General features: G+C 42.6%; 2 protein-coding genes and 2 long non-coding RNA genes across 10 annotated transcripts in view; 1 reads left to right on the top strand and 3 right to left on the bottom strand.

Moving 5' to 3' along the window:
* Positions 1-10,299, bottom strand: part of SPATA18 (spermatogenesis associated 18) — a 22,542-nt gene extending 12,243 nt beyond the window's left edge. For 4 of the 6 annotated variants that reach the window (XM_079990049.1, XM_079990053.1, XM_079990048.1 and 1 more), the window contains exons 1-7: positions 10,182-10,299; positions 9,539-9,631; positions 6,741-6,846; positions 6,503-6,603; positions 5,449-5,567; positions 3,182-3,277; positions 420-554 (exon numbers count right to left, since the gene is read on the bottom strand). In XM_079990049.1, the coding sequence (XP_079846175.1) occupies positions 420-554; positions 3,182-3,277; positions 5,449-5,567; positions 6,503-6,603; positions 6,741-6,846; positions 9,539-9,625 (644 nt within the window). In that variant the 5' untranslated portion in view covers positions 9,626-9,631; positions 10,182-10,299. Of the gene's footprint in view, positions 1-419; positions 555-3,181; positions 3,278-5,448; positions 5,568-6,502; positions 6,604-6,740; positions 6,847-8,885; positions 9,030-9,538; positions 9,632-10,181 lie in introns of those variants that run through there. The other 2 variants (XM_079990050.1, XM_079990052.1) reach the window with 2 other exon arrangements.
* The window catches only part of LOC307223769, a 301,182-nt gene that overhangs the window by 149,914 nt on the left and 128,373 nt on the right, over positions 1-22,895 (bottom strand). The window lies entirely within an intron of this gene.
* Positions 9,175-15,147, top strand: LOC307223778. The gene is made up of 2 exons (XR_013842271.1): positions 9,175-9,328; positions 14,939-15,147. It is a non-coding gene; the product is annotated as an uncharacterized lncRNA (long non-coding RNA).
* Positions 14,668-22,895, bottom strand: FRG1 (FSHD region gene 1). 2 transcript variants are annotated; one of them, XM_079990071.1, is made up of 9 exons: positions 22,761-22,895; positions 21,731-21,798; positions 19,993-20,115; positions 19,316-19,370; positions 18,217-18,331; positions 17,665-17,769; positions 16,845-16,936; positions 15,952-16,062; positions 14,668-14,801 (listed from the first exon to the last, which is right to left on the bottom strand). In XM_079990071.1, the coding sequence occupies exons 1-9, from the start codon at positions 22,820-22,822 to the stop codon at positions 14,765-14,767; spliced, it is 768 nt and encodes a 255-aa protein (XP_079846197.1). In that variant the 5' UTR covers positions 22,823-22,895; the 3' UTR covers positions 14,668-14,764. The 2 variants fall into 2 exon arrangements, with proteins under 2 accessions (XP_079846197.1, XP_079846196.1); XM_079990070.1 differs by lacking the exon at positions 14,668-14,801 and having other exon boundaries at positions 15,879-16,062.

Raw genomic sequence — 22,895 nt, 5'->3', positions numbered from 1 at the left:
TTCTTTGCTTACATTACTCTATAACGCATTGTGTAAACTGATGCCATCATCATGAAATAATCCACTGTTCTGAGCTACAATTTCTTTCAGTTTCATCAATAGAGTTGAGATATTGAAAGTTCCCCTTAGATAATCTGAAGCGTAGCATCTCTGGAGCCAAACCATAATAGAACGATAGACAACAAAGCAGTTCTTTTCACACAATGGAACTTGTCCCCTTCCTTCTCTCCCCAAGGGGCCCATGTCCTCCCCAAATCTGCTCTGGAGGGCTGGGGAAAACCCCCAAAACAGATTTAGAAGGCGCACAGAAGGTGCATGAGGAGAGGGAGGGAAGTTCATCTCCTTGTGCAAATGGTACTACTCTGTTGGTTAGCACCCACAGCTTTTAGTGGCTACTTAAATCAGATGAAAACCCTTACCTGTTTTGGAGAAGAGATTTTTGAGCACCAAGGATAGCAATCTCATCCTTCAGTGTTTGAAGCTGCTGCTCATAATCACTCATCCGGTCCAGATTTTTCAAAGCACACTCTTCTTTTACCCGAGAAGCCTTTAGCCTTTAGCACACACACACACACAAAAATAATTCCGATCAAAATAGGTGTTTCTACAGCAACCAATATCCTGCTTTTAAACTATACTAAGTAATCTATTTGAAAGAGCTTATGAAACCAGGAAGAATTTCAGAGTGATCACTATGCAGCAAGGGGAATGCAAAATGACGTTCGTCGTATGTACATTTTAGATATAAACCAACCATTTTTGCCCACCAAAAGCAATGCGAAATTTCTCAAATCTCTTTTCAAGTTGTAATGCCACAAAAATAGGTTTAGGTATGTAATTATGCAGTAAAGTTGCTTAGGGTATATATGTTACAAGCCAAGAACCTCCTCATCCTGACTCCTTCTGCTTCTCAATCTCTCTTTGGGGTTTGATACCAGAGACCATGGCATCCTTCTGGACCAGCTCTGGGTGATGGGTATTTAGGGCACTGTTTTACAACTGTTCCATTTTTACCTAGAAAGTCATACTCAGATAGTAGCACTGGAAGACTGTGTTTCAGCTCCATGATCTTTGTGCTGTGGTATCTCACAAGGAACAACCTTGCCCCCAATGCTGTTTAGCACCTATGTGAAGCCACTGTGTGCACTAATTCGAAGACAAAGTGTCATCAACATGCTGATGACACACAGCTCTACTTCTCCATAACATCTGAGTCACGGGAGGCTGTACACAAGTGGGACTGTTGTCTGGGTGCAGTGGGGGGACTGGGTGATCACCAATAATCTGAGCTTGTGTGATCTTATTTTATGATATTGTATTTTTAACTTTTTATGGCAATGTATTTATGAAGGGCAGGCTTTAAAAAAAATTAAGTAAATAAATAACCCTTTAGCAAGAGACAGCTTTCAAACACACACACACACACACACACACACACAAATATCAAAGCACAAAGTTATACATTTTGTGTACTCAAAGTAGTCAGTGTATGGCAAAAACATGTGCTGCATATGTACAAATGTAATACATTTATATCACATGATCTATCTTCATTCAATTATTCTACACTTGATGTCTCCCTTGTAAAGGGGCAAACCAACTCTGAAGACTGATATTAGAGAACAGGCAGCATTTTCAACAAGTTATAGTTATAGAAAAACAGGCTAACCTAAAACACAAGAACAGTGTTGTGTGTTTGTCAGGAAGAATCTAGCAACATAGCTTAGATAAGCTAATTTAAGATCATCAATGAAAGTAACTTGAAGAGATTTTCATTTGGATTTGAGGAGTAATAAGACCCAAACCATTCCAATTCACAGTACACAAGGCATGGCTAACTGATTTTCTACGCACATTGACACCACGACCAAAGAGTCATGCATCTGACCTCAAACTGCCTCAGATTTCTTAGATGGGCACATTCATGCTTCAGGAAGAACAGAAACAAAATGCATCATAGACTTGAGTTTTCTCTACACAGATTACTGCAAATATAAAAGATGTGCTTAAGCTGCAATTTGCCAGGCAAAGATATGCTGAAAACCAGAGGAAACTATGTATAAATGCTTGATGTGCTTAAAGACCATGGGGGCACATCTACACCACCCATGAAATAGTTTAAGAAGAATTCAGAGAAATGCAGATTTGCACTGAGAAGTTATGGCCGATATTCAATGGGAAAAACTATGGCAGCTCAACAAATTGAAAGTTGCAGTGTCAAAATATATTGTTAACCACAAGTGCATAACTTGTGGCCCTCCAAATGTTGTTGTACTATAAGTCCCATAATCCCTGACAACTGGCCAAGCAGGCCAGGGCCGATGGAAGTTGGGGTCCAGTGATTTTCAGAGGGCAACAAGTTAGCCCCCTTACCGTAAACCAACTAAGCATGGCCAGCCACACATTATTATGTTTTGTTCAAGACCGACATTATAACCAAAGTTCTTTTTTTCAGAAATTGGTACTGGGAGGAAGATTATAGCTGTCAATGTTTCCCTTTTTTAAAGGGAAATTCTCTTATTCTGAATAGGATTCCTCACAAGAAAAGGGAAAAGTTGACAGCTATGAGGAAGATTCATCAGCATTTGCCTAGAGCAGGGTTTCCCAAACTCAGGTCTTCTGTTGTCTTTGGACTACAATTCCCATCACCCCGACCACTGGTCCTGCTAGCTAGGGATGATGGGAGTTGTAGTCCAAAAGCAGCTGGAGACCCAATTTTGGGATACCCTGGCCTAGAGCAACAGAAATTGGGGCAGAGGGAATCAACATTACACAATGGCTGTGTTTGTACATCCCACTAAACCATGATTTAGCACAACATGCACAAGTCGCAACAAGCCTGAGCAAGCCCTGGGCTCAGATGGTCTCTCTCCTGCACAGCCAGGAGGAAGAATTTGGAAACCTTCCCCCCCCCTCCAATTTCCATTGAATTTGGCTTATTGCTTCATCCAAACACAGGGTTGCTATTTATTGCTAACTACAGTAAGTTTCAAAACAAGCCAGCTTCAAATCTTGGGTTACAAAGCCGGCTTGTTCAAATAAACTGTGGCTTATTCCTTGTTCAGATGCAACAACAAGCCATGTTCATTTCACAGCACTGTGATGTTAAAATGTAACCTATATGACCAACCACACAAAGATAATCCAAAACCAACTTTGCCAGCCACCGTGTTTTCCTTACTCTGCTTTTAGCTGAACAATTTCATCCTCTGCTGCCAAAAGAGTGGTGGCGGATTTGGCCTTTGTGTCTTCAAGAGCCACCTGGGCTTCTGCTAAACTGCAAGAGAAATCAACACCCAGAGATACGCCTTTAATACAAATGGCACAAATTCTGCTAACACATTCAACGAAACAGGAAATAAAATCTTAGAAGGGTATTTGCATTTGGAAAAACAAGTACACTGCAGAGCCAGTCCGTCAACACATAAGCACATCAGCTATAACAACTGCAGCAGTAAACATCAACAAACACCAATTCCAAACTCAGGGTACTAGGCATAAAAAATTGCCCTATTATTTCAAAGTTCAAAATATATGCAAGCATTTATGAATGGCATAGACAGATTTGGACAGCCAAACATAAACTGCGAAAGCCAAATCCTTTATAGGCCTACTTACATGAATTTTGCTTACAAAAGCCAGTATTTGTACACCTGTATTTCAGGTCACTTCTCTCAAAAACCAGCATTTGAACCTGTCTTATGCCATTGGCCCATTGACTCCAGGAGTGGTCTCCCTCAGGTTTGATCCCCGAGATCCTTTAACTGGAGATGGCTGGAAAGTGAACATTTGACCATCTATACAAAGCATAGGCTCAGAATCCACCCTAGCATATGAACTATTCCTTAAATCTGTGTCCATTCTTCTCAGATTGGCAAATACCTTTGAACAACACTGCTTATTCATTCTGCTGCCCACACACACACACACACAAATAATCATATACACACTCCCTCCTCAAATCCCAGTTCAATAGATTAACTCTATCAATTCCTCACGTCTTCTTTCATACACAGGCTGTACAGAGAAAGGGAACCAATTCTTTCATACTGCCATGATAAACCATTGCTGTTGTTTTGTGTGTGATCAGTGCTTTTTTTCCAGGAGCGATGCAGGGGGACGAATATCCCTAAACATTTTGTGAATCTAAGTTTGACCTCATAGAGAGGCAGTATTTCAATATGAGCAGGAAAACGAGAGTACCCCTAAACATTTTTTTTAAAGAAACAAAGCACCGTGCGTGGTTATTAGAACAAAGGTGAAAGGACAGCGATACAACAAAGGTTGTTGAAGTAATTGATTTGAACGTGTCACACTATCAAGAAACAGAACACACATCTAAAAGCAACTGCAATTTCACTCCCTACACTGAAGTTCATTTTGAACATGTGTCAATAGATTAAACTGAAAAGCTGTCTATATAGATGAACTTTCAGAAACTGACTGGCTGCAACAGTGAAAATAAGCTTTAGGGGATTCATTTCCAGTGTTGTGAAAGAAGCCAATTCCATTCAGATTTTGAAAAAGAATGCTATAGAGAACGTATAACAGATATATTGCATTATTCACCTAAGATTAGCTAAAATGTCACTGAAGAGCACATTACTGGTATATTATGAAATAAAAGACTTGGTCGTATGTCTTTTGAGCTAAGGCATGCTCATACAATACTATTCAAGCTCTCGAGTCAACATTATAGCTTGTAACCGGAAAAACATTAAATAAAGAAGTACCCTTTCATCTGGGAAACTTCTGCACCAAAAACAGGAACCTGTCCACGTAGCACCAACTTGTATCCTGGACCCAGAAACAACCTTCTGAGCTGCATTGACAGAAGGGGACTGGACCGGTTGAATTATCCTATAAATGTGAACTGTTGGGGGGTCCAGTATGCTTTATAAGTTCATGTGGCCCACCCACATAAGCAGTTTACAGGCATGCCTCTATTCTACATCTGTGGAATCATCACAGCCATTACAGTGGTACCTCAGAAGTCAAACAGAATCGTTCCGGAAGTCCATTCAACTTCCAAAATGTTTGGAAACCAAGGCGCGACTTCTGATTGGCTGCAGGAAGCTCCTGCAGCCAATCGGAAGCCACAGAAACTCCATCAGATGTTCAGGTTTCAAAGAACGTTTGCAAACCAGAATGCTCACTTCTGGGTTTGCGGTGTTTGGGAGCCAAAACGTTCAAGTCGCAAGGTGTTCATGAACCAAGGTACTACTGTACTTAGATAAAGATGCAATTATCAAAGTCCAGTTAGGAAAAGGTGGGTTGGAAATGTCATTGTGGATTTATTATTATTATTATTATGAGCAGCTTTTCACCACCATGTGGTGGCTTAAAAGGCTTTCACTACAGCCACAAAACTGCAATTCTACTTATCCTTATAGTTCGACACCTTAGTGCACGAAAAATGTATGAATGGAAAATAGTTAATTGTCCTACTCTTGTTGTACAAAACTGAGCTGTAAACGAGTGCTGTTCAGCTCTTTCTCCAGCTGATGTATTTCCTGGTCCCGGTTGCAGGCCAATTCCTTCATCCATCTGTCTTTTTCACGTGATTCCTACAGTGAAGTAGAAATACAGTGTGTAAAAGCTAGAAATGAATGTATGTCCGGGGGCGGGGGGCAGGGAGTTCTGTTAATGTTTCAGAAATATTGTGATATATCTTCTATATATCTTAAACTGATTTTAAATAAAGTGCTTGCATTTTATTCAGTAAAAGGAAACACAAGCCTTGGGAGAAATTAGCTTCTACCAACAACGTTTGTTATACAGCAAAGTCTACTTGAATGTGGAGATAAGCCCCTCACCAATAAGAAATTTCGTTCAGCCCAGACACTGAGGTCCAGCTCCGAGGGCCTTCTGGTGGTTCCCTCACTGCGAGAAGTGAAGTTTCAGGGAACCAGGCAGAGGGCCTTCTCGGTAGTGGCGCCCGCCTGTGGAACGCCCTCGCTTCAGATGTCAAGGAAATCAACAATTACCTGACTTTTAGAAGACATCTGAAGGCAGCCCTGTTTAGGGGAGTTTTTAATGTTTGATATTTTATCACTTTTTTATTCTGTTGGGAGCTGACCAGAGTGGCTAGGGAAACCCAGCCAGATGAGTGGGGTATAAATATTTCCATTATACAAAAATATAAAACAGCCACAGTTCTCAACTATGGAAGACTTCCACAGAGCAGCTATAGATTAGAAAGTAACAATAAGACATTACAGGAAAGTCACCTTCCACCTTCCTATGGGTGCATCTCTGCATCCAACCTATTGTAACACAACATCATATCTGCCTTGAATGTGGTGTTTATCACAATAAATCTGGATATACAGTATATCTCTAAAACATAATCCTCCATTAGAAGCATGAATATCAACTCAGCCCCTGTCTGCATCTCTTCTCAAGGAAAGAAAGAGATAAGCGCAAGACTGGAATCAAAGCCTTTCTATCTTATGGTTTACCCATTCTAGAAAAAAAGGGGGAAATTACAAGTTTATTGTACCTGCAAGTGAGAAGAGCTTCCGCAAGTGTGGCTAGAAAAACAAGTGCCCAGCCACGGCAACAGACGAGACTTTATTGTATCCACACCAGCATAATGTCCACCTGGGTCAATGAGCGAAAGAGAAAGGAAGGGCAATAAATATTGATAAAATGTTTTAAATATCTGGGCACAAGCTAACCATCACCTGTAATAAATATATGCACATAAACCATACATGCAGAACTTGGAACAACCTCACCTTCTTGGCTTGTTTTATTCAGGATTGTGAAGAGCTGCCCCTGAATCATGGAGTTCAGTTCCATTATTTCACAGCATCGGGTCAGATTCTGATCACATGAGTTAATCTGAAATTTAGAATTACTTTGGTTACTCCAATTCTGCCAGTATATTGCACCTTCAGTATTCCTTCCACCAACGGAACTAAGTTCAATAAAAGCTATAATGCATCGCATTCCCTATAACCAACAAGATAATAATATTGCATACTAACCAATGGATCAGAGGCCAAAATGTCATGGAATATTAAATCCCACAGCAGAAAGTAAAGAGCTTACGTTGGCATATCAATTAGAACAAAGTAACCTCCAGAATGTATCATATCTGTGGCCACAGTCTATCACTGGAATCCAATAAAGCGAGATGAGCGCTGCAACCCCAGAGTCGGTGGCGACTGGACCTAATGGTCAGGGGTCCCTTTACCTTTACCTATTGCTTTACAAATTATATGGGGCATATCTATAATACCAGCTGAACAGCATTACCCTGGGAACTGTAGTTCCATGATTTAGAGATCTCTAACCACAGAATCAAGAAAGAAACTAGTGACACACGGCTTGTACTTCTAAAATGGAATTCAAAGTCATCTGTGACTCTGCACACAGATGGGTTGTCGCTCCCCACCATAGCTGTCAACTTTCCCCTTTTCTTGTGAGGAATCCTATTCGGATTCGGATTAAGGGAATTTCCCTTAAAAAAGGGAAACGTTGACAGCTATGCTCCCCATCACATCCCCAGTATTTCCACGCACTATTCCTGTTTGATTGTCAATCACAGTGAAGATCACATTTGGTTTAGATCTGGATGTGGCACTCAGGACAGCACAGAAACCTTTTTCTGTAACAGAGAATTCTTAGCACCTTTGCTATGTGCCTACAGATCTATACCAACGTGCTTTGCCCCTGCAAATGTCCATGCCTAACATGTGGACATTCATGCTCACTTTACTTCTGGTATGACTTCTCTCAAAAATAAAAATCAAGCTCAGAGCTGTCTGTTGCAGCCAATAATTTATTTTGGAAAGAAACTCTGAACACACTTTTGTCCAGACAAATCATGGGAAGGTTTTTTTACTCCTTTACTGAACTACCATGTCTTGCATGAGAACTCAAGGAATAATAGCATTAGCCACCACAGCTCAGGGGTTACAGTTTGAAGTGACCACAGTGGAAGGGGAAAAAACTGGTCTGAATGTACACTTATTTAATATGCCACACAGATCCTTAGCAGAGGAAGCTGTTCATAGTTCAGATTTTATTTTTCAGTTATTATATGCTTACATTTAATTTTTCTAACTACTGTGCAGTACAATATAAAAAGTACTACTGCCAGGCATGTTTGTGTTTCGGTTGAAGATCTAACCAGGTGCCACATTTTGCATTTATAGATAGCTTTTGGAAAGCATACGATCTTATGCCAGGCATTATTCGAACACACATGCTAGTTCCTTCATGACTTACAGCATCAGGTGATAATTTGCATGTGTAAACAGACTGCCATGGGTACATCACAAGAAACAGAATTGAAATATATCATATAGCACAATGCTTTTTCACTTGAACCAGTTTACACATTCTGCTGTCTGCCAGCCATGGTAATCAGGTGGCATACATGCATAGCCAAACCATCCCCGGAACTCCTGTTAGATCCAACCCATATAAAGTCAAACACTGTGCTGGACACATCATGTGTCCAAAAGCCACTACTCTGGAACACAAAATGTGGACACAGAAGTTGGAGGAGAGAGAGCCAGTATAGGAATGTAGGCTGGAAGGTGCTATTAATTGGTTTCTACTGGTGAGAAAGCACGGAAATGCAGCATGGTGATGTCAGGTTAAGTTGAAGTTACAGGGAGAACCAGTACTGGGCTGCTGTTTTTGGCAACAGCTGCATGTGTACCATTATCATTTAGTTCCAGTCTTCGCCTGGGAAGATCAGGGGTCAAATCTCAGCTATTAAATCCACTGGGTGACCATGGGAAGTTGCTGTTCCTCAGTTTGACCTATCTCACAGGGTTGTTGTCAGGATAAAATGGAAATCGCCATTTACGCTGGCCTGAGCTGCTTGGAGGTAATAGGAGGATTAAAAATTAAATGTAGAGAAGTACCGTAGTTCCAATCTTAAAACAAACAGTTGAGGGTGTTAAATGTATAAAGGGAAAATAACATGTTCGGGTGAGGGGGAGCTGTGGTTAGCTGTAACCGAATCAAAAGACTCAATCACAGCTCAGTAGAGGAGGAGGGAAAGAGACTTGAGCAATCCCTCGCTGCAAATCATTGCTGTTCTTACTACGTTTCCCGGGCAGAGTATCGTGGCGTTCTATAACCATGGCAACCACAACAGTGTCTGCTTGGCGCTGAAAACCGGCGTCCTTAGTTACTACTTTCCCGGGAAATGGCTGGAGGTTTCCAACACACCGCCAGCTCAGCCCTAATCTCCCGCCATAAAGCGACCTCTCCGCGCAACAAGCTCAAACTCACAAAGCTGCGCTTGGTTGCAATGCTAAGCGTCTCCATCTTTCCTAAAGATGTTCATATCATTGTAGTTCAGGTTAGTTTCTGAAACGATCTCGCCGTTTCCTGCAGTTTCCACCTCGCCAGCTCCGGTTTTAGCAAGGGTCGGGTGGGTGGGTGGGAAGATGAGTTAATATTTTGCCTGGTACAGATTCAAAGGGGACAACATCGCAAATGCATCTAGCTGCCTTCCCATCGTTATTAGTTAGAGCGCCGATTTCCAAAACACGCGTTCGCGCACACTCACGTGATAATCTTTATACCAGTTCTCCAACTTCTCCTGTAAAATCCTGCAGGTCTCGTTGTTGATCAGTCTTCTCAGGCTATCAGCCATGGCTCCCTTTCAAAGATGAGAGAGATCAGGGGTGAATGGAGGAGGATGGATCTAGAAGCTTTGGGGAAAGAGGCTTCCCTTCCTACAAAACAGCTAGCATCGATGTGCCTGCTTCCCGGGTATTTTACTTTTCTTTTTAGCTGCCCTAGAGTATCAAAGGTGGGAAGATCGGCGAAGGGAGATCCGCTGCTGTTTGTTGGCTTTGCGCTGACCTCAGCCTTATTTCCCCCCTCCGCGAGTCTCCTCTATGATTGGAGCATTTTATACTCGGCGATTGTTAAACAAACTGACGTTTGCTTTGCTCGGGTGCCAGGGACGCGGCGGCTGCGCGAAGGGGGCCTTTTGGTTGTAGCAACGCCGAGAACCCCACCGCCCTCCTCGGCCCTGCCCTCCCGGTCCTCCGGGTCTGAACTCGAGGAGCCGAGGGAAGCGATCCCGCTGGGTCTCTGCTGGAAGCCAAGGGGGGGGGGGGGATCCTAGCAGAAGGAGGGCGCGTGTTGGTGTGTGTCTCCCTCCGCTAAATCAAATGGCCCAAGTTCGAGGGGGGTTTCCTTACGCATCAGGAGATCCTCCACATGGTCTTCGTCTCTGCGGCCGCCTCTTCTCTTCCTGGCTTACCCGCCACCTCTCGCCAAGCTTGCAACTCGCGTGTGAGGCACAGCGAGGCCACAAAACGGCCTTTATTACGCTCACCGGAGATGCAATTTAAAATAATAATAATGGGGGCAGAAATCAATCCCACGAGGGCTTTGCGCATAGCTGTCAACTTTTCCCTTTTCTTGCGAGGAATCCTATTCGAATTAAGGGAATTTTCCTTAAAAAAGGGAAACGTTCGCAGCTATGGCTTTGCGTAATGGGCACTTTTGAATTATGGTGCTGGAGGAGACTCTTGAGAGTCCCATGGACTGCAAGAAGATCAAACCTCTCCATTCTGAAGGAAATCCATTCTTAAGCCCTGAGTGCTCACTGGAAGGACAGATCGTGAAGCTGAGGCTCCTATACTTGGCCACATCATGTGAAGAGAAGACTCCCTGGAAAAAACGCTGATGTTGAGAGAGATGGAGGGCAGAAGGAGAAGGGGACGACAGGGGATGAGATGGTTGGACAGTGTTCTCGAAGCTACCAGCGTGAATTTGACCAAACTGCGGGAGGCAGTGGAAGACAGGAGGGCCTGGCGTGCTCTGGTACATGGGGTCACGAAGAGTCGGACACGACTAAACTACTAAACAACAATGGGCATTTAAAAGAAAAAAATTCCTTCCAGTAGCACCTTAAAGACCAACTAAGTTAGTTCTAGGTATGAGCTTTCGTGTGCATGCACACTTCTTCAGATACCTTCAGATACTTCTTCTGAAGAAGTGTGCATTCAGATACTTCTATCTGAAGAAGTGTGCATGCACACGAAAGCTCATACCTAGAACTAACTTAGTTGGTCTTTAAGGTGCTACTGGAAGGAATTTTTTTCTTTTATTTTGTTTTGACTATGGCAGACCAACACGGCTACCTATCTGTAATTGGGCATTTAAAAGACCAATATAACTCCGCCACTGGGAAAGAGACCACTCCCACGACCCCTCCCTCCAGGGACTGTCCCGTCTCTTGGGAATCTCCATGCATGCAAGGAAGCAGGTCGTCAGTGCAGAGCTGGTAGCCGATTTGCCCTCCCTCCCTCGATGGGTCGCACATGGAGTAGTTCAAAAATAATGCTAGATCATATTTAGGCACTAAATGAACCAAACCGTGTTGCTCATGTGCTCCTTCATCTTCTGCGCTCTCGATTTCACCTCCCACCAGTGGCGTAGCGTGGGGGGTGCAGGGGGGGCCGGCCGCACCGGGCGCAACATCTGGGGGTTAGGGTTAGGGGGCGCAAATCCACGGGTTAGGGGGCGCAAATCCATGGGTTAGGGGGCGCAAATTACTTGCCTTGCCCCGGGTGCTGACAACCCACGCTACGCCACTACCTCCCACATCAGATTTAGCAGCAAAATATAGCTTGCAGTTACATTCAGATGAGGCAAAGCATGGTTTTGCTGCTGAACCTCAACTGAGACGGGAAAGTAGAGCACAGTTCTTGTGATATACTCATGAAAAAATCCAGTGTCAACTGTATCAATATGCTAACTTTTAAAAACAAAAGCCAGTCACTTCACTAGCAAAATGCAACTCTGGGCAGGTCTACACTCACGCCCCAATTTTGGGGGTGGGGTGGATTTAAGCCTTTTCCCAATCCAAATCCTTACCCCCTTGCTTCCCGTGAAATGGAATAATAAGGCTTTCCATGTGGCTGACTTGGAAGATTGGATTTCCTTGACGCCACAAATAGTTTGCCATGTGCCACAATGCGCTACTGTTCAAGAAACACATCTTGGTTTTAAATCTTCTTTTGAAACTGGTTTGGAAGAATAAAGACTTTTGCACAACTTGTGGAGGGTGGTGGAGCTTTGTGTTTGTGTAGCCAGTTACATGACATTGCTAAACTTCAGTTTTGAAGGGGACTTCCATCTAAAGATAGAACTTTTAAGTGGCAGGCAGGACTGCCCCACTTTAGATTTTGTGCTTGTGTCATGTGTTTGAATGCTGGTTTTTACCCTCTCCACAAACAGAAAGCTTTCACCAACAGGCAGAAGTTTCTTAGCTCTGCTATGCTGGTTTTCCATTTTCAGGGAGTTTCAAAGACATGGAGTTTTTTTAAAAAAATGATGCAACTTTCAGCAGCCACTTTCAGCAGTGTGTATTATATACCAGCTCCCCCCCCCCCCCATGTTGACTGACCAGGACTGACTCAGTCTAAAGAGAATGGGGCCCTCTGGTGGCACAATGCAGTATGTGCCCACTTGATCTTCAGATAAATACTGTATTTATTTTATTTTATTTTAAATATATTGAGCCAACAGGTGCATTAGGCATAAGGCAATATGAGATATATTGATTTCTGAGTAAAACCTGGTATAGACAAGTATTTATACATATATAGACGCTGCCATAAATTTCCCTTCATGCGCATGACAAATGTCTTTTTTGAAAAAAACACCCCTCCCCGATATTTCCTTAAAGGGTTTTAGAACATTTTTTTTTTTTGGGGGGGGGGAGTTTGAATGCCAGGCTCCCACTCTCAGCTTTGGCCACTACTATTTGTAAGAAGGAATTTCATATTGAGGGGAAAATATGTCTTTTACTTGTTTACTTCACATGTTCCACCCAATGTAATTTTTTGTTGATTGTAGGTTACTTGCACGGGTCCGAAATGTATGACCTCACTCCCAACTTCTGAGTAAAGATTTACTACTACTACTACTACTACTACTACTAAATTATTTATACCCCACCCATCTGGCTGAATCTCCCCAGCCACTCTGGGCGGCTCCCAATCGAGTGTTAAAAACAATACAGCATTAAATATTAAAAACTTCCCTAAACAGGGATGCCTTCAGATGTCTTTTAAAAATAGGATAGCTGCTTATTTCCTTGACATCTGATGGGAGGGCATTCCACAGGGTGGGTGCCACCACCGAGAAGGCCCTCTCTGTCTGGTTCCCTGTAACCTCACTTCTCGCAATGAGGAAACCGCCAGAAGGCCCTCGGCGCCGGATCTTAGTGTCTGGGCTGAACAATGGAGGTGGATATGCTCCTTCAGGTACAGGACCGAGGCCATTTAGGGCTTTAAAGGTCAGCGCCAAGGTTTTGAATTGTGCTCGGAAATGTACTGGGAGCCCATGCAGATCTCTCAGGGCCGGTGTTATGTGGTCCCGGTGGCCACTCCCAGTCACCAGTCTAGCTGCTGCATTCTGGATTAATTGCAGTTTCCGGGTCACCTTCAAAGGTAGCTCCACATAGAGCGAATTGCAGCAGTCCAAGCGGAAGATAACCAGAGCATCCACTCTGCATTCCAGGGGGCCACCAGGGAATCAGCTGAAAGGCCAGCAACATGGGATAAAACATCCCCTACCACTCTCTGGAAGCCAACTGGATCCATTAAGTGGGCAGACCATCAGAATTGGCCCCACCTCCCTGCAGAGGGGAAGGGTCGCAGAGAAGTCCAGTTGCACCAGGAAGTGATCTGGCCATGGCACTTCTTTAGTTTCGCTTTTACTTAGTGTCAGATCACCAACATCCGTAGAGGTAAACACCAGGTCTAAGGCATGTCCGTGGCTATGAGTTGGGCCAAACTTATTCAGGGACATGTTTTCCACGAAGTCCTGAGTGGCCCCTTGTAAGTTCGTGTCAGCATGGATGTTAAAATCCTCCAGGACAACCAAACTAGGTGTCTCCAGGAGCACATTCACCACAACCTGAAGCAGCTCGGGCAGGGAATCCTTGGTGCAGCAGGGAGGTCGGTACACTAAAAGGAATCCTGCACTGCCCCTATTGCCCAGTTTCCAGAACATGCACTCAGAAAACTGGGTCTTCCCAATAGGATGCCTGGTGCAAACTAATGACTTCCTAAAAATCACTGCAAACCCCCCCCCCCCCTGATCACAAGAGAAACCTGGTGGATAAGCAGTGGCAAGGACAGGCCCATCTGCTTCATCCAACCAAGTCTCTGTCACACATGCCAGGTCAAATCCTCCACCCACAATCAGATCATGGATGGCAGTGGTTTTATTCATCACTGACCTGGCATTGCACAGCAACACTTTCAGGTTATGTGGGTTTCCCTTGCTGATTCCAGCATCCTTCCGGTCAGGACCAGACCTGGAGGCAGGGATAGTCCTCAAACAACGACTAAGTCTGCCTCCTCGGTAATGACATGGTCTGGTCTTAGTGTGACTCCTCCTCCTGCCCATGATCATGTGCATGATGGCACCCGCAGATTTTATGTCTATGTTGTAGAAATAAGGTGAACTGAGAAAGATGGATTCCATCACAGATTTAAATTGAGGGAATTTGTCCAAATTTATGCATAATTACTAAATTTATGCATGATTATAGTTCATAGTAAAAATCCAAGAGTGATGACAATATGGCACCAAATAAAATCATGAGCTATTCTCCATTTTAACATGAACACTTTACTTCCAAAAGAAGAGATGAAGTCAGTGTAATTAAAATCTACTTTAACAACAAGTTTTATTAAAAAGAAAGGAATTAACACACCAAATAAAGGAAGTGAAATATATGGAAGGTCAGCTTCTGTTTTGACTATTTGCAGTATCTGTCAGCTTTCAATTTTGATCTCCTGGAAGACAAAGTGGGGTAGGGGAAAGGCAAGGTAAAATGATTGGTACATCTAAGTAATACAACTGTCAATAAAGTAGAATTAGTACTGGCACACTTTTAAAAGCCAGAGGTGGTTCATTATTGATTTCTATTTAGGGCAGGAGTAGCAAATTTATTTTGGCTCAAGGGCCATATTCCCCCTTGGCCAACTCTCCAGGGGCTGCATGCCATCAGTACGTGATGCCAAAAGTAGATGTGGCCAACTCACACCTTCGCACAGAACTTATACAAAGCTACAGTCCAGTTAGCTTACCATCTCTTTGCCATGTAAACTGATGGAAAGCATGATTAAAGTTAATCAAAGACTGAAGCACATTCTTTCTACAGTGCTAAACAGCTCTGTTAACAGTCACCTTAAGTCCGATAATGCCATTATTGAGATCGTACCGGATATGGACAAAGAATAAAAACAGCAATGAGTATGTATGTTTCATTATTGAAGTTCATCATACACAGACACTACTCATTATAAGAGTTTACTTTTAAGAAGGCAATCAGTCACCGTGGGTTGTAATGCTCAATGGCACCCAACAAAATGTTTTTTAAAATCCCTCTTGGAAGAGCTTTGAACAAGTGATAATTGCAGTAGCAGCTGAATGTTAAGTATAGCTGCATGAAATCTGCCAGTATACATTAGTACATTTTGTAGAATATGGCAGACTAAGGACAAGTTCATATCCACATGCCCACCATCTGACAACTGCAACATCAAGGGATGGATGTGCACATGTGAAGCAGCCAGAGCTCAAAACAATCCAGAGCTTTTCCGTCACTGGAGGCCACCATCCAATATCGATGCTTTACATTCAGCTGAGCCCTTGTCTACACAACATCCAGTTAAATGGTTGAACTGTTGGATTGCTTCACAGTGGAAGTAGCAGCAGCTGCACACACGAACACTTCCCTATAGGAAATTAGGAACACCTCATGTAGAAAAGTCACACAGCACAGAGAGAGCAAGCCATCCTTCCTGATAAGCTCATTTTTGGCGTACAGGGCATTTTTGTAAAACAGCTCTTATAATACTGTGTTTGCATGTTTGTTGTGTTTGCTAGCATAGCTGCCCAGCACATCTGACAACTGCCATCCCATTGCAACAGAAAGAGTACCTGTCCAACAGTGCCTCGTGAAAGGTGCCTTCTTTCCTAGCTTTTTTCAGAGCTTTACTGTCTTCTTGGCTTACTTTTAGTTTACGGTCTTGAAAACTCTGAAACTTCTTCCTGGAAAGAAAAATGCAGAAGGTAAATATCTTCAGCCTGTACGAAGTACAGTGGCTGAGTGTCGATAGAATGGCAGCCAAAACAAGCCCACTGAGAAATAAAAAAATGCAGGGTATCAGTGAACCCCAAGGGATCTAAGAGGTATACAAAGTAAAGGAGAGTGCCTTGGGGACTGAGCATGCCCAGTTGCCTCCAAGAACCACATAATGTGGAATGCCAGCTGGAAAACTGTTGGGTGTGGTGGGGTAGGGCAGTGAATTGGTCTGCTTTGAGATCCTTCCAGTTTGTACTATCTTGGAGAAGGACACATTCCTGTTAGGGCTGAGAATAACCTTCAGCAAGCTGTTGCAAATCACACTTACAAACATTAATAAGCCTATACCATGCATTTAAAAGCCTCACTAAGGAATAAAAGAGGTATTGTGGGTGGGGAAAGAAAGGGTGTTGCATTTGTTATAAAACAAATATCCAAAAAAATCATAAAAATAATAAAGTACCATTTATGGATTATACTAGGGATAAACAGAAAGAGAAGTGGTGCAATCTATCAGGCCTGCATCTGAAAACAAAAGCACATCTCCTTGTCCTGTGAAATAAAGTTGGTCCTTAGAACAAAACCCACCAGATCCTCATGATGATAAACTTTCTTCAGCTTTTAACATGTTTACACAAGGATCGGGACCCGAAGGTTTTTGATCAAGGAAACTAGGGGTTATTTGCACTCTAATACAACTTGCTTTTGTTTTATTTTTAATGATAGCCAAGAAACCCTTGTTACATACACGTAATTGATTTCACATTGCTTAACATTTCCTTGGTCTTCTTCCGGAATGTCATCCTTTTGCTTGGCTTCCCTTTCAGCACACGTCCTGATCTAAAAAGAAGTATGGGGAGAGACAGTGCTGTTTTACAGTTGGTTTAACTGAAAAAGTTCAAAGGCCAAAATATCCTATCCTCTCTCTTGATATTCTCCCCTGATTTGCTTTCCAGTTTCACTGGACGTTGAATGCAACAGTCACACACCTGTATGCAAAGGAGCTGCTCTGACAAAATCTTCTTGTAATGCCTCTGCAAATGCATTTACACATATATACAAACTGAAGAAATATCATATTGATATATCACATTAGAAACAGTGGTCAATATGGGGAGACAGGGCATGCATACTCCAAGGACTACTGGGGAAGCAGGAAGAAATGGAGTATACTGTGTAAGAATGCAGCTAGGTTAGAGCACATGTCTAGTTTCCCCTGGGCAGGGTAGAGCATTCTGCTATGCAAATTGAAGCCATATCTACCTTCTGAAGCAATGTAGTCTAAAACCCAGTTTGACTCCCCACCAGCTCTTTCAGCTAAAATCAGTGAGACTCCTCCCTTCCAGTAAAAAAGAGAGAGAAAAAGTTCAGAACAGAGATGCATTCCAGTTAAAATGGATGCTCCAAGTCATCTGATCAGGCAATATACGCTTGGGTTAAACAATTATTTTGCCTGTGCAGCCACTGAAGAAGTTCCACATTGAAATGTTTCGCCTGTTTCTGTATTTTTCCTTTAAACAGTCACAAAGACAAATATAAGAACTGCACATACAGGCCATTTGAATTACCTTAATCATTTCCTCGTTATCTGCAGTTTTACTTTTGGCTACAATATCGCCTTCTTCATTACAGCTGATAAAGCAGCTGTTTGCTGCTAACAGTGCCATTTTCCCCTGAAGGGAAAAAATAAAATCAAGACAAATTAGGAAGACTATTATTATGTTCCTACAAGAACATCTCACAATTTTATCCGATATTACTTCAATAGCGCTGAAACAATCCACTTAAACTCATTCTGCATGTTGATTTTAAAACTCATAATTAGCCCTCTTGTCATTTTATGACAATTACAACATTGGCATTTGAGAATGCAATTCAGAATTCAAACTTGGTATTTGTGGATCAGTTTCAATGTTGCATTTGCCAAGCTAAACATTATTTTCAAGGATATAAAACTATTTCAGTATGATAGAACGAAACAGCCACTTCTGAAATTTTGATATGGCCTCTTAGTTAATGTTGCATCACTGCCATCTGATATCAATAAAAGCAGCTATAATCTAAAACCATTGCATTATGTATTAAGATATTATGTATTAAGAATGACTGCTGACACTTGCCTCTTGAAACACGGGCTCCCACTGCTCCCTTGAACCTATTGCATCAGAACGTCCAATAACCAGCCCATCTGAGTTAATGCCAAGGTATTTACCATAGCCAGATTTCAATGCAATTCTTAGAAAAAGAAACAAATAAGCAAGTTATGACATTGGAAATTGATTAGTTCATTATCAAGAGCTATGGTTTTCAAATTATGTTCCAGGATTTTTTGAAAGTTTGTTTGTTTTAATAACTTTTATTTTCCAAATTTCAGTTTTATAACAATCATGCAAATTACACAAACTTTCCAATAAATGCACCATTTGACTCTCTCCCTTCTGTGGTTTCTTCTGTTATATTTTCTTGCTGCATCTTCAAATTAAGTCCAATTATTATTCCCTAATATTTCTTTGACAAATATGCTTAACTGTTTGTTGAGTTAATCCTGCTAATGAATTCAATTGCTTACAATAGTTTTTCAGAAAGCCCACGTATTTTGCCCATTTTTTATTAAAAGTTTCTTCTTCTTGGTTTCTTATTCTTCCATTAAGTTTTGCCATTTCAGCATAGTCCATTAATTTTGTTTGATACTCCTCCTTGGATGGTGAAAGCTTGAAATCATAAGAGCAGCGCTTACTGAAATCTCAGAAGCCAGGAGTATTGAATAAGATTTCAGGTAGCTGTATAGGTATATTGTCCCCACCCTCAACTCTACCAGAAACAGAACAAATTACCCAAAATAAGAACAAACAACACAAATAAGCTTACTTTAGGCAAGTTACAGAACCTTGGAACAACTTTATTTTCCTCTGTAGAGAACAATTCTGCCTAATAATCTATAGATCACAAATGCATGCTTTAGCAACTGCAGGAGTGTCACGACCCAACTCTGAGTCAGAAATTTTTAACCCATGTGTCCATGGACATGCACAAGATGTACTCTACCACATTCCTTTATTTAGGTCTCACATCTGGTTTATCAAAGGGGCAAAACACTGTTTCTAAGCTAGGATTAGAAAGTAAATCTAAGGAAAGGCAGTTTCAAACACTCTTGTGTCCAGTAACCTAAGAAAGCCTGGTTAATTTAATGGTTAATATAAAGCCAAGGTGAGTAACTACCTTGAATCTGAAAGCTTGACAGCAGTAAATTGTTCAGGAGGGTATGGCCCTTCATCTGGAAGTATTAAAAAGAAATTAGACACACACAGGCCAGAGAATCCTGTTATGAACTGCTGATGCAAGAGAAGATACCAAAGGCACTGGGGACGTTGAGTTGTATCCAATTTTAGCCATACTCAGAACAGACCCATTTAAATGAATGCATGTGACTAATTTAAGGGCAAAAATATTAATGGTTCTACTGCAAGTTGTTTTGTTTTCCCATTCTCAATGCACACACTTCTCTGTTTTCCATACTGAAATAAATAACAATCCACTTATATAGCAGTAGGTTGGCTTTTTGATAAACGTTTTGCACTCAGCTACTAGAGCACAAGAGGCAAATTTGTACAGGATAAAGGCTACACTGGTCCATTTTCAAAACTGACAGCTAAATAATATGGTCAGCATAATTTACCAAAAATTCATTACTACAAATAAATAACATAGATATGTGTGGGAAGGTTAAATATGTGCAGAGTCTGGAAACTCTTCTGGACTTATTTGGAAATCTGGGTCATAGTACAGTTGGTGCCACAGGGCAATACGGAATCATCAAAATAAGTGAGGCTTACTTACCCATGCCAAAAATTTGATAGGAAGGGAGAAAATTTCCCTCCACTTTTGCCCATACCAACCTTTATGTGGTGCTCCAAGGGTAAAAAGGCCATTGTCAAGAGCACTGATATAGGTTCCAAGACCCATTTCTATTGCTACGGTTCCTGTGATTTCACCAAAATTTGATACAGTCCACCACCCTTCTAATAAGAGAGGAAACAAAAAAGAAACAAGAACACATTTGTTGTTTTCTTCACAATTGCTTGCTGGAAATGTCTTGAAGAGACCAAGCAACAAAGCAGCTTTTCCATCTTAACCAAGCATAATGCATAATGACAGTTTACTTAATAAACTTAAAAACTGTTAGTGACAAGGAACAATTAAATAGCTGAAAAGATCATTTTATAATCTTTGGTTTGGGAAGAAACAAGTTCTGCAGTCTTGAAAGCTACTAAGAACAAATGCTTCTGGCCAGGCATACAAGAAAGCTGCAGGACTCCTTATTTGATCATAATGCACACTAGGAATGTTGAATACAATACAGATATGGCAATTCAAATAAGTACAAATAAGACAATCTGGATGCTTCCATCTACTTCCTTCACGCTCCTCTGAAGATTGGAGGCTGCTTAGAGGATATCTTGTAATGAATAGTCCATGTCTTTCGATTTTTATAAGGGAACAACTGAGAGTCAGCATGAAAGCATGATGCAGTGGCTTGAGACTTTGACCAGGATTGGAGAGAACCAGTTCAAATCCCCACTCAGCCATGAAGCCTACTATGAACTTTGGGCCAGTCACTGTCTCTCAGCCAACCTTCCTTACAATGTTGCTGTGAGGATAAAAGAACTATGTATGGCACCATGGACCTATTGGTGGAAGGGGGGCATACAAAAATAATTAATACACAATAAAGTATGCTGCTTTTTAAAAGCAAAATTCTCAGTCTGATAGCCAACTAAGGCTCAGCTTACATGTAAAGCTAAGCTAACCCATGGCTTAGTACAAATGTTTGGGCTCCCGAAGAGGAGGTCACAGCTGCTTTGCTCCTCCTCCAGTCATTTTACTGCTATGCTGAGCTAAACTGTGGTTTGGCTTAGTGTGTCATCTGAACTAGGGCTTGCAGTTTACCTCTTTCCAAGCAAACCACAAGCTGTAGCAAAGGTTTGTCTCATTCTTTACAGCTCATAGGTTGTTTGGAAGGGTTAAGCCACAAAACTGAGTTCAGACAACACACTAAACCAGAAGTTTTCAACCATTCTGAGTACACAGCTCCCTTGACATTATTTCTGTGGCACCCCTGTGGGACTTAGGAGCCCAGTTACATCACCCCTTGCCTGCAGAGCTGACAGCCTCTCACTCTTTTTCAAACACCCTCGCTTGTGGAATGTTCCCTCAGCCTCCTCTCCTCTCCACTCCCTTGGGAGTCTTCTGGGCAGCCGCCACAGCCATCCCTGGTCTCTGAGCTGCCTCAGCTCCTGGCAACCAGCACCCCCTGGCCAGCCCCAGAGGCGACATTTGTCTGGGGAGCTTGTAGCCAGGGCTGCTGCAACAAACAGCTGTGCAAGCCATCAGGAGGCAGCGGCATATGAGGGCATCAGAGGAGGGAGGGAAGGCAAGAGGAATAGAGACCAGTGTTGCCCGCGGCATCCCTGACCATTTAAGGCACCCCAGGGTGCCACAGGACACTGGTTGAAAACCACTGCACTAAGCCGAGCCATGGCTCAGCTCAGGGCAGGGCAGCAGGAAAACAACTAGGGAGAAGCAAAGGACTATCAGTGTTCTCCTTCATGCCCCTTCGTGGAAAAATGAGCTTACCAACAATATCAAGTTTATCTTCAGCATCTTCATCTCTTTTCCGTTTTTTATCTTTGTTTTTCTTCTTACTGCAAAATGACACAGAAGGAAAAATACATAAATTGCATGCTTTCTGTATGATACGCAATCCCCAAACAGGTACTACCAAGAGAAACAAACATTTTTCGTGTAGGGAAAGATGCGCATACCAGAGAAGCCCAATTTATCACAAAGACTGCAAGTGAACGTGAACGACTATTTTGATTCAGACAAGGCACATGTTTTACTCCAGGGCTGCAGATGGCATCAGTATTAGGACCTCCTCAGCCCAACAGAGAAAAGAGTCTGGGAGAAATGTGGCGGGGGGTGGGGGGAATACTGGGTTGCTGTTTTTATTTTTATTATATATTTTGTTGTTTTATATCTTGATTTTATTCTGTGAACCACCCTGAGACCCTCAGGTATAGGGTGGTATATAAATTCAATAAAATTATTATTATTATTAATAATAATAATAATAATTATACAGTAATAATAATGTGCAACCGCGATCTTTCGCCTTAATCAGGAGACAGGCTACTTACATAAAACCCCGAACTCCTGAATCGCGAAGCGGAATTTCTGCATACAGAGAGAGGCAGCACAGAAGGGGGGGGGGGGGGAGCGCACGATCCCCCTTAGCCTCGATCGGGCGCTTCCAGCAGGGCTCCCCTTTCGCCCTTAAAAAGCACGACACGGTTTTTCCGCAAGGAAGAGACGCCGGGGTTCAAAGCTCCCTCGGGGAAATCGTTATTTCCTGACCCCGAAACTGCGCCCGCCCGAAATCACCACCGTCGTGGTGAAATGCCTCTGAGCGTGTGCAGAGCGCACCCGCTATTCTCTGCACGCAGCGGAGGGAGGGAAGGCGCTCTGCACACGCTCAGAGGCATTTCACCACGACGATGGTGATTTTCGGACCCGGCAAGCGAGGCCCAGACTCGAAGAAAGGAGGCAGGACCCCACCTCCTCTCCCCAGCACCTGTGGAAACCCGACCCGGAGGAAGAGCCTCACCTTTTCGATTTCGTCCCCTTCAGAACCAGCTTGGTTCTTCTGACAGAAGAATACTCCGACATGTTTGACCATTTCTACGGAAGCCGCGGAGGGACAAGCTCCACCCCTTCTCGGTCTGTCTTCCCACTGCCGTAC

Source organism: Podarcis cretensis (genome assembly GCF_951804945.1).
Source record: "Podarcis cretensis genome assembly, chromosome: 9".
Taxonomy (NCBI): Eukaryota; Metazoa; Chordata; class Lepidosauria; order Squamata; family Lacertidae; genus Podarcis; species Podarcis cretensis.
The sequence above is the reverse complement of the archived record's forward strand: the minus strand, read 5'-3'. Positions and strand labels throughout refer to the sequence as shown.

What these genes read in the sequence shown, in the direction of transcription:
- FRG1 (XM_079990070.1), bottom strand. Translation starts at nt 22,822, where the DNA reads ATGTCGGAGTATTCTTCTGTCAGAAGAACCAAGCTGGTTCTGAAGGGG. An exon ending in ATAACGAGGAAATGATTAAG is followed by an intron (nt 16,937 to 17,664) that starts GTAATTCAAATG and finishes ACTTCTTTTTAG; the next exon opens with ATCAGGACGTGTGCTGAAAG. An exon ending in CAATGTGAAATCAATTACGT is followed by an intron (nt 16,063 to 16,844) that starts GTATGTAACAAG and finishes TTTTCTTTCCAG; the next exon opens with GAAGAAGTTTCAGAGTTTTC.